At 43.1% G+C, this 11,835-nt stretch overlaps 2 protein-coding genes across 2 annotated transcripts in view; both read left to right on the forward strand.

The window, feature by feature from the left end:
- The window catches only part of LOC122541362 (signaling lymphocytic activation molecule-like), a 39,392-nt gene extending 34,423 nt beyond the window's left edge, over positions 1–4,969 (forward strand). The window contains exon 3 of the mRNA XM_043678067.1: positions 4,644–4,969. Coding sequence (XP_043534002.1) covers positions 4,644–4,954 — 311 coding nt within the window. The 3' untranslated portion in view covers positions 4,955–4,969. The remainder of the gene's footprint in view (positions 1–4,643) is intronic.
- Positions 1–11,835, forward strand: part of LOC122541361 — a 228,588-nt gene that overhangs the window by 103,914 nt on the left and 112,839 nt on the right. The gene's annotated exons all lie outside the window — the stretch shown is intronic.

Here is an 11,835-nt window from a genome sequence, read left to right on the forward strand (position 1 = left end):
TATTCCTGATGAAGGGCTTTTGCCCGAAACATCGATTTTACTGCTCCTCAGATGCTGCCTGAACTGTTGTGCTCTTCCAGCACCACTAATCCAAAATAGTGTTGTAGCTCCTGAGTCGCATTAAGACCAGATAATGACAGTACGTTTCTTTTCCCTAAAGCGTGTCTGTGAATTAGATGATTTGATTTGTTATGATAATGCAGTCATTTCAAAGTGCTGAGTTGTAATGCTACTTTATTTATTCTACATTTAGTTGAGCTGGTCATGAGACCATTGACCAAGGGTTTTGGACAACCATTCCAACCAATGTGCTATCAACCCAGTTTTTGGTCTTCAGTCCCAGTATTTCCTGTTTAATTCAGTCTAAAATTCTCTCTGAGAACACTCTATAAATCACTTGGAGTGGTTCACTGCATTTAAACTTGCTATATAAATGCAACTTATCATTGTCGTGAATAACAGACAATGTAACTAAGCAATATATCAATGAATACTATCCAGTATCCAATGCAAAGAGGTATGCTAAAGTTCTTTTTAATTAGTCTTATTTAATTAATTCATTTATCATTGTGGAAAAATGGGAGTTTTCACTCATCATTGTGGGGGTATCATGGTAGCTCAGTGGTTAGCACTGCTGCCTTACAGTGCCAGAGTTAAAGAACAAAAACAAAGAACAAAGAAAATTACAGCTCAGGAACAAGCACTTCAGCCCTCCAAGCATGCGCTGATCCAAATCCTCTATCTAAACCTGCCATCTATGTTCTAAAGATCTGTATCCCTCTGCTCCTTGCCCATTCATGTATCTGTCTAGATACTTCCCAAATGATGCTATCATTCCTGTCTCTACCACTTCCGCTGGCAATGCATTCCAAGCTCCCATCATCCTCGCGTAAAGAACTTTCCAAGCATATCTCCTCTAAACCTTTCCTCTCTCTCGTGACCCCTATTAATTGAGTTCTGCACTCTGGGCAAAAGCTTCTTGCTATCCACCCTGTCTATACCTCTCATGATTTTGAAAACTCTGTCAGGTCCCTGCTCAACCTTTGTCTTTCTAATGAAAATAATCCTAATCTATTCAACCTCTCTTCATAGCTAATGCCCTTCATACCAGGCAACATCCTGGTGATCCTCCTCTGCACCCTCTCCAAAGCATTCACATCTTTTTGGTGAAGTGGTAATCAGGTTTTTACACAATATTCCAAATGTGGCCAAACCAAAGTCCTACAGAACTGTAACATTACTTGCTAACTCTTGTACTCAATACTGTGTCCAATGACGGAAAGCATGCTGTATGCCTTCTTAACCACTTTACTGACTTGCGTTGCCACCTTCAGAAATCAATAGATCTGAATACTCAGATCTCTCTATATGTCAATTTTCCCAAGGATTTTCCATTAACTCTGTAGTTCGCTCTTGAATTTGATCTTCAAAAATGCATCATCTTGCATTTGCCTGGATTGAAATCTATCTGCCATTTCTCTGACCATCTCTCCTATCTACCTACATTCTGCTGTATTCTCTGACAGTCCCCTTCGATGTCTGCTACTCCACCAAACTTGGTGTCATCAGCAAACTTGCTAATCAGGCAACTGATACTTTCCTCAAAATCATTTATATATATCACAAACAACAGTGGTCCCAGCACGGATCCCTGTGGAACACCACTGGTCTCAGGTCTCCATTTTGAGAAACTCACTTCCACTACTACTCTCTGTCTCCTGTTGCCCAGCCATTTCTCTATCAATATAGCTCTTATACCCTGGACCCCATGCTAGTTCACCTTCTCCATCAACCTACCATGGAGAATGTTATCAAACACCTTACTAAAGTCCATGTATAATACATCTAAAGCCCTTCCCCCATTAATCAATTCCTCCTCGAAGAATTCTATTATGTTTGTAAGACATGACCTTCCCGGCACAAAACCATGCTGCCCATTACTGATAAGCCCATTTTCTTCTAAATGGGAATAGATCCTATCCCTCAGTACCTTCTCCAGCAGCTTCCCAACCCACTGATGTCAGGCTTACCAGTCCATAGTTACCTGGGGTATCCCTGCAAGGGGTCCCTAAACAAAAGGACAACATTAGCAATTCTCCAGTCCTCCGGGATCTCATCCCTGTTCAAGGATGCTGCGAAGATATCTGTTAAAAGCCCCAGCTATTTCCTGTCTCACTTTCCTCAGTAGATGGGTTGATCCCATCTGGACCTGTGGACTTGTCTACCTTAATGCCTTTTAGAATACCCAAAACTTTCTCCCTTCATATGCCGACTTGACCTAGAGCACTCAAAGATCTATCCCTAACCTCAACATCCATCATGAATACTGATGCAAAGTTCTCATTGAGAATCTCACCCACTTTCTCTGACTCCACGCATAACTTTCCTCCTTTGTCCTTGAGTGGGCCAACCCTTTCTTTTGTAACCCTTTTGCTCCTTGTATATGAAAAAGAGGCTTTGGGATTTTCCTTAACCCTGTTTGCTTAAGATATGTCATGACCCCTTTTAGCCCTCTTAATTCCTTGTTTCAGATTGGTCCTACATTCCAGTATTCTTCCAAAGCTTTGTCTGTCTTCAGTAGCTTAGACCTTATATATGCATCCTTTTTCTTCTTAGCTAGTCTCACAATTTCACCTGCCATCCATGGTTCCCTAACCTTGCCATTTCGATCTCTCAGTTTCACAAGAACTTATCTCTCCTGAACTCTAATCAACCTCTCTTCAAAAGCCACTCACATATCGAATGTGGATTTATCTTCAAACAGCTGCTCCCAATCTATGTTCCCCAGCTCCTGTTGAATTTTGGTATAATTTTGGACCTGAGTTCGATTCCAGCCTCTGGCAACTGTCTGTGTGAAGTCTGCAAAAGGTCACCGTGTCTGCATGGGTTTCCTCCGGGTGCTCCGGTTTCCTCCTGCAGGCCAATGATATGCAGGTTAGATGGATTAGATTAGATTAGATTAGATTACAGTGTGGAAACAGGCCCTTCGGCCCAACAAGTCCACACCGACCCGCGGAAGCAAAACCCACCCATACCCCTACATTTACCCCTTACCTAACACTACGGGCAATTTAGTATGGCCAATTCACCTAACCTGCACATCTTTGGACTGTGGGAGGAAACCGGAGCACCCGGAGGAAACCCACGCAGACACGGGGAGAACGTGCAAACTCCACAGAGTCAGTCGCCTGAGTCGGGAATTGAACCCGGGTCTCTGGCGCTGCGAGGCAGCAGTGCTAACCACTGTGCCACCGTGCCGCCCATGGATGAGTCATGGGAAATGCAGAGTTACAGGGATAGGATAGGGGTTTGGGTGGGCTCCTATTCGGTGGTTCAGTGTGGACTCAACGGTCCAAATGAACTGCTTCCACGCTGCAGGGATTCTGGATGGGCATTTATTACTCATCTTTCAGGAAAATATGATGGCTCATCTTGGAAAACAGCAAATTGGTTGGTGAAGATTCTTTCCAGGTGTTTCTTGGCTGCATGTTTAGGGTTGTGAACCAGTTCATTTTACTGTTTTGTGGATGCAACCTTTGCTGGAAAGATCAGCATTTAATGCTCATCCCTGAGATCTCCTGTATCACAGATAACAGGCTTCAGCGAACCCATCCAAAATAGAAAGGTGATTATGCAGGTAAACATGCAGGTTGAGTCCGTGATTAAGAAAGCGAATGCAATGTTGTCTCTTATCTCAAGAGGGTTGGAATATAAAAGCAGAGATGTACTACTAAGACTTTATAAAGCTCTGGTTAGGCCCCATTTGGAGTACTGTGTCCAGTTTTGGACCCCACACCTCAGGAAGGACATACTGGCACTGGAACGTGTCCAACGGAGATTCACACGGATGATCCCTGAAATGACAGGTCTAACATATGACGGGGGGAACGCTGGTAAGTGGAGCTGAAATGCGCATCAGCCATGATTGAATGGCGGAGTGGACTCGATGGGCCGAATGGCCTTACTTCCACTCCTATGTCTTATGGTCTTATGGTCTTATGATTAGAATTACTCAGTTTTTGTTAAAATCTGTGGATTCTTCCACCTCTAAAATGCCTCCTTCCAACACCCAAACTGTGACGCTGTTGAAGGATTCAGAGAGATCCAGCTTCTGATACTTACTTTTACAAGTGGTATTTCACACTGAATGACATGGAGTAAAACAAACGCAGCTAATCTATTCAAATTAATATAGAAAGTGCTTTGAGAACCTCAACAAGTTTGGCAGCATGTGTTGAGAGAGAAATGCGTTAACACTTTCAGCGTGGTGCATTTCTTCTTCAGAACTTTCTGAAGAAGAATCATACTGGATCTGAAACATTAACTGTTCCTCTTTCCACAGATATTACCAGACCTGCTGAGTTTCTCCACAATTCTGTGTTTGTTTCAGATTTCTAGCATCTGCGGAATTTTGCATTGGCTTTAGCCAATCTGTTGAGCCTGTCCTGTATTCTTACTGAAAGGCAGAAGAAACTTAGATCATCTTTGATAAGGAAGTCCAAAGGAAGTTCTTTACTGATCCTGTTAAGATGATCAATCTATTGCACTATGGTAACTGGGAATTAACAGTCTCCAAAATGCTGCACTAACTGGTTATATCTTGTGATTCTACAATTGCTAATTTTACATTTTTTTCTTAACAGAGCCTGTATCAAAGCCATTGATACAGGTCACCAGTGTGACTCATGGTGGGATCTGTCATATTAACCTGAGCTGTTCAGTGAAAAGAGGCAGCAATGTGACCTACAGTTGGTGGACAGGAGGAGAAGAGGTTATAGGTGATGAATTCCACAACGTGACCGATGAAAGCAGAAGGTTGAAAATGTTTGCTTCCTCAAACTCTACCAGTAAAGCTTATAACTGCACAGTGAGGAATCCAGTTAGTGAGGATACGGACATGATCATACTCGAACCACACTGCGAGCAAGGTTTGTGCTATTTATTTAATCTTTAAGGACACTTGCTGGTGTATAGTTCAGTGGCTGACTAACAGTTCAGTTTATTATCATGTCTCAGTTTCTTGCATAGAAGCATTGGCAGAAGCCAAGCATAAACCTTCAGCAGATAGTTTATCACCTCTTTCCATTTTGCGCTAATCAAACCTGGTAACCCAGATTATGCATGCATAAAGTGAATTGGAACTTATCTGGCATGTATACTCCCTTTTCGGCTTTTTGAATGTTCTGAGTTTTAAAAATGGTCAGTAACAAAGTTTTAACTTCAAACCAGATACTGTGTTGGTTTATTACATGATTATTGTTGAACGTTATTAAATAAAAATAAAATTATTATAAAATACAGATACAAGTCTTTAACCTAAGTATAGATAAAATGTCTGCATAAAAGTAAAAGTCTACTATTGTTGCAGGCTTTTATTGTATGGATTTGTCTTTGCAAGAGTTGAAGGAATTGAAAATCTTGATGTTAGAATTCAGCAGCTGCCATGACTTCTGTGGCTAATATTTGGAGGTTGCCTGTGTAAATGGAGGCTTTGAGGGAGAGACGTTTCTTGTTCCTCAGTAGTTCTGTGTTTTCTTCCTCTTCATTTTTTTAATGGGAAGCGGGCAATGCTGGCAAAAGGATGCTGCCAGAAATGGAGGGCTTGACCTGTCGGGAGAGGCTGAATAGGCTGGCGCTTTTTTTCCCTTAGAGTGTAGAAGGCTGAAGGGTGACTTTATAGAGGTTTATCAAATCATGAGGGGCATGGATAGGATGAATAGCCAAAGTCTTTTCACAGGGTAAGGATATCCAAAACTGGAGGGCATGGGTTAAGGTGAGAGGAGAAAGATTTAAAAGGGACCTAAGGGTCAACCTTTTCATGCAGAACATGGTGGGTGTATGGAATGAGCTGTCAGATGTCATGTAAAGCTGGGTACAGTTACAGCATTGAAAAGGCATCTGGATGAGCATATGAATAGGAAGGAATATGGGCTAAATGCTGGCAAATGGGATTAGATTGGATTAGGATATCTGGTCGGCATGGAATGAGTTGGGCCGAAGGGTCTTGTTTCTTATTGTACAACACTGACTCTATTTGCTGCCCAACTCTAACTGTCCTTGCAATTGATCTACTTGGTAAAAACAATGACTGCAGATGCTGGAAACTAGATTCTGGATTAGTGGTGCTGAAAGAGCACAGCAGTTCAGGCAGCATCCGAGGAGCAGTCCACTTCAGAGGGTAGTCAAAAGTCAATCTCATGGCAGTCACATGCAGGCCGGACCTGGGAGTTCTGATTTTTCAAGTGTCTGATGGATTTATACAGATGAAAGTTAAAATGAATACCATGTTAACCTTTGAGTTACTGTTTCACCAAACAAAGTCAGTGCTTTTTTCAGGGCAGTTACCAGGGGCCAGATGTCCCCCTCACAAGCCTGTAATTCAGTCAGTCATGCAGGAATTCCCAGTGGGGTTTATTCTAATTTGCTGCTTGTTTGCCTCAAAAGCCTTGAATACTCACATCTTTGCTAATCCTTTGTGCCATATAAAAGGGGCGGCGGCGGGGGGGTGGGGGGAGGGTCTGTAATCTAATTCTAAATGCTTCCCTTTGCAGTTGTCATTGAGACAACAGACCAGTCTGTCTGCTTTTGGCTTGCAGTGCCTGAACACAGACCATCGTACATCTCCTGGCAGTGATATTATACACTGTATCTATTATTTAAAATGTCAAATTAGCCTTCTTCATAAAATGCATGATATTATAATTACACAGTCATTACAATGGCTTTATTAAAGACTGTGCCATCTGGATTACAGTTGAATTACTCAGATATGAAAGAAGTCAGGATGGTGGGAGGGTGCTATAATGATAACTCTCCAGCAATACTAGAGGGCTTCGTATAAAACCTAGTGTGCAATTCCAAAAGCATACAGGAATAGAATAAACCAGGCTACATTTTTCCCATTCGAAATGGGTTACTGACAGATTCGCAGCAATCAGCCAGAAGTCCAAATGCATGACCTACCCCAGCCTCCCCCAGCGGTCAGCAATACAGATGGCAATCTTCAGCCAATTTGATTCACTCCATGTGATATTAAGAAACTGTTGGAGACACAGGACACTTACAAGAGAAAGTGAGGACTGCAGATGTGGAGAGTCAGAGTTCGGAAGTGTGGCACTAGAAAAGCACAGCAGGTCAGACAGCATTCCGAGGATCAGGAGAGTAGATGTTTTGGACACAAGCCCTTCATCAGGAAACATTGACTCTCCTGCTCCTTGGATGCTGCCTTTCCTGCTGTGCTTTTCCAGCGCCACACTTTTTGACACTGCAAAAGTTATTGCCCCTTCCTTCATTCAGGCAATAGTACTGTAGACTTGTGCTCCAGAACTTGCTACCCCCCCTAGCTAAATTTTCCAATACAGTTACACCACTGGCATCTACCCAACAATGTGGAAAATGCCCAGTTATGTCTTGTACATAAAAAGCAGGACAAATCCAACGTGGTCAATTACTGGCCTATTAGTTTACTCTCCATCATCAATAAAGTAATGGAGATGTCATCAACAGTGTTATCAAGCAGCACTGCTCAACAATAATCTGCTCAGTTATGCCCAGTTTGGATTTTGCCAGGACCACTCAGCTCCTGACCCAATTATGGCCTTGGTTCAAACATGGAGAAAAGAGGCGAGATGAGAGTAACAGCCCTTAACATCAAGGCAGCATTTGACCAAATGTGGCATCAAGGAGCCCAAACAAAACTGGAATCAATGGGTATCAGAGGGCAAATTCTCTGTTAGTTGGAGTTGTATCAGGTACACAAGAAGATGGTTGTGGTTGTTGGAAATTGGTCATCTCCGCTCCAGGACATATCTGCAGGCATTCCTCATGGTAGTGTCTTGGGCCTAACCATCTTCAGCTGCTTCATCAATGACCTTCGCTCCATCATAATATCCCAAGTGGGAATGTTCCCTGATGATTGTACAATGTTCAGTACCATTTGCAACTCTGCAGATACTGAAGCAGTGCATGTTCAAATGCAACATGATCTGGACAATATCCAGGCTGGAGCTGACAAGTGGCAATTAATATTTGGGCCACACAAATGCTAGGCTGTGACCATCACCAATAAGAGACAATCTAACCACTGCACCTTTACAGTCAATGGTGTTACTATCACTGAATCCTCCGCTGTCAGCATCCTGGGGATTACCATTGACCAGAAACTCAACTGGACTTGCTGTGTAAACACAGTCGCTACAAGAGGAAGTCTAAGGCTAGGAATACTCCTAGATGGCAAGTAACTCATCTCCTGACTCCCCAAAGCCTGTCCACCATCTCCAAGGCACAAGTCAGGAGTGTGATGAAATATTCCCCACTTGTCTGGGTGGGTACAGGTCCAACAACACTCAAGAAGCTTGAAACCATACAGGATAAAACAACCTGTTGATTGGCACTACATCCACAAGCACCTCCTCCCTTTGCCATCCATAGTAGCAACAATGTATACAATCCACAAGATGCACAGCAGAAACTCACCATCCTTGGACATTATCTTCCAATCCCACAACTACTTCCACCTAGAAGGACGAGAGCAGCAAATATGTGGGAACACCACCACCTGCAAGTTCCCATCTAAGACACTCACCATTCTAACTTGGAAATATATCACCATTCCTTCACTGTCACTGGGTCAAAATCCTGGAATGCCCTCCCTAATGCCATTGTGGGTCAACTCACAGCAGGTGGACTGTAGCTGTTCACGAAGATAGCTAACCACCACCTTCTCAAGGATATCTTGGGATGGGTTAGAAATGCTGGCCAGCTGGAAATGCCTACATCCAACAAATTAACTTCAAAAAGTTACTTCCAGCACTGCAATTCTAACTCTACTTTGTGTGTATCATCAGGTAGGATGTTCATGCATCTAGACACAGGAATCAGAGGCGGAGGTGGGCTGATGTGATAGTAGTCAGGTTAAAAGATCTGCCTCCTCTTCCCAGAAACACTAACCAGGTTCTTCAATGGTATCAGCAGCTTATTCATAGAAAGATAGGTCAGTGTAAAGCTCCTATCCCCCTTACCAACATAACCAGTTTCCACTCAATGAACTAAAGTTAAATACCCAATGCTAAAGCTATTAAAAAAAACTCTAAAATGTGTCCAAATAAATTTCACTTGAACAGAAACTTAGAAAAGCATTAACCTCCAATGGAAGTCTGTAAATCGCTCTGAGCAATTCAACCCAGCTGAATTGCATGGGATAAATGTCAAATGAATGGGAAATGTATGAATAATTACTTATGAGTCTCCAATACATGATACATCCATCAATACTGCAGGCCACACGCACCCAGTTCAAGACATAGGCAAAATATTCAGAATGCTCTAAACTGGTAAACTGTAGACTTGTTAAAAGACATCATTAGAATCATAGAGTCATAGAGATGTACAGCATGGAAACAGACCCTTCGGAAGGACGCACAAGTTCACTTTCTTTATTGTATTGTTGATAGTGATTGATGCCTGAAACAGAGGCAGGACTTCCAGATACATTAGAGCCATAGAGATGTACAACATGGAAACAGACCCTTCAGTTCAACTCATCCATACTGACCAGATATTCTAACTTAATTTAGTTCCATTTGCCAGCACTTGGCCCATATCCCTCTGAACCTTCTTATTCATGTCCCCATCCAGATGCCTTTTAAATGCTATAATTCTACCAGCCTCCACCACTTCCTCTGGCAGGTCAGTCCATGCACGCACCACCTTCTGTGCGAAAGAGTTGCCCCTGAGGTCCCTTTTATATTTTTCCTCTCTCATTCGAAATCCATGCCCTCTAGTTCTGGACTCCTCATCCCAGGGAAAAGACCTTGTCTCTTTATCGTCCATGCCCCTCATGATTTTATAAACCTCTATAAAGTCACCCCCCAGCCTCTGATGCTCCAGGGAAAACAACCACAGCCTATTCAGTCTCTCCCTATAACTCAAAACCTCCAATCCTGGCAACATCCTTGTAAATCTTTTCTGAACCCTTTCAAGTTTCATAACATCCTTCTGAGAGGAAGGAGACCAGAATTGCTTGCAATATTCCAAAAGTGGCCTACCAATATCCTGACCTGCCACAACATGACCTCCCAACTCCTATACTCAATGCTCTGACCAATAAAGGAAAGCATACCAAATGCCTTCTTCACTATCCAATCTACCTGCGACTCTACTTTTAAGGAACTGTGAACCTGCACTTCAAGGTCTCTTTGTTCAGCAATACTCCCAGAACCTTACCATTAAGTGTTTAAGTCCTGCTCTGATTTGAGGCTTTTTATTCCTCACAATCTGTTTCCCTGCTCAGTTGCTGTTGCAGACAACTGGCACAGGCTCTTTATTTCAGAAAGATGTGGGCTTGGCTGATTGGGGCAGCAATTACTCTCATCTCTGGTTTCCCTTGAGAAGGTACTGGTACGCTGCTTCCTTGCAGTCTGTGTGGTGGAGGTACATCCAATGTGCTGCGAGATAGGGAGTTCCAGGATTTTCACCCAGTGACTATTTAGGAACTGTATTATCTTTCCAAGTCAGGATGATGTGCGACATGGAGGGAAACTTGCAGGAGTTGGTTATACTGATTGTAATGAGGTCAGCCAACACGAGTTTCCTGATTGGACCAGGTTAACAGCCCCAATCTGGAAGCCCTGGCAGACAGATATACACAAGAGCATCAGAGGTTCTGGCACTTTGAAAGCTGACTCTGAATGAGCCTGTACTAGAGGCAAGAGTTCTCTATATATAAATAAAAGGTCACATGGTGATGGGATACCGGCCCCTGTGGAGTTATTTCATATGTGGTGTTTCCATATATCTGCTACCTTTGTCTTTTTTGTTGGTAGTATCCGTGGGTGTGAAAAGTGCTGTCTGAAGAGTCTCAGTGAATTTCTGCAGTGCATTCTGTAGATTTTGTTTCCCCGGTTTACTCATGAGATGTGGCTGTCACTGGGCAGGCCTGAATTTATTGTGCATCCCTACTTTATCCAAAGGGCGATTAAGAACCAGAGATAGAGCCTAGGTAGCAAGGAATTGAAGCTATTTTGATTGTAAAGACTCGTAGTAGAAGGCCTGATCCACTCGGGATCTTTGGGAAATATTTCTCCTCACTGAACTGCCACTACTGGCAGTGTGTTAGGCAGCAGCACATTCCAAGTAGGTGGTCACAACATTGCACCACTTCCTTTGACAATACCTACAGCTACAGTGAGGATGTTAGTGCCTGATGAAGCCCAGAATATTTTTGGCAACACAGTCTTCCAGGGTGGTGAAACCAGCATCACTAACATCTCACAATTTGCAAATCATTGCTGAATTCTGGATGTCACAAGGCTGTGTACAACCAGGAGAAATTATTACATATTGTTGCAGGTCTGGAGTCACTTGCTGCCTGATTCCTAGTCTCTCATCTGCTCTTGTAGCCACAGTACTTCTATGACAGGTCCAGTTCAGTTTCTGCTCAATGGTAACCCCTAGAATGTGGATTGTATAGGATTCAACAATTGCAATTACATTGAATGTTAGATTCTTTCTTGTTGGAAGTTGTTGATGCTAAGCACATAGAGTCATAGAGATGTACAGCACGGAAACAGATCCTTCGGTCCAACTCGTCCATGCCAACCAGATATCCCAACCCAATCTAGTCCCACCAGCCAGCACCCTCCAAACCCTTCCTAATCATATACCCATCCAGATGCCTCTTAAATGTTGCAATGGCACTAGCCTCCACCACTTCCTCTGACAGCTCATTCCACGTATGTACCATCCTCTGCGTGAAAAAGTTGTCCCTTAGGTCCCTTTTGTATCTTTCCCCTCTCAGCCTAAACCTATGCCCTCTAGTTCTGGACTCCCCCACCC

The sequence above is a fragment of the Chiloscyllium plagiosum genome, chromosome 37 (assembly GCF_004010195.1).
Source record: "Chiloscyllium plagiosum isolate BGI_BamShark_2017 chromosome 37, ASM401019v2, whole genome shotgun sequence".
NCBI lineage: Eukaryota > Metazoa > Chordata > Chondrichthyes > Orectolobiformes > Hemiscylliidae > Chiloscyllium > Chiloscyllium plagiosum.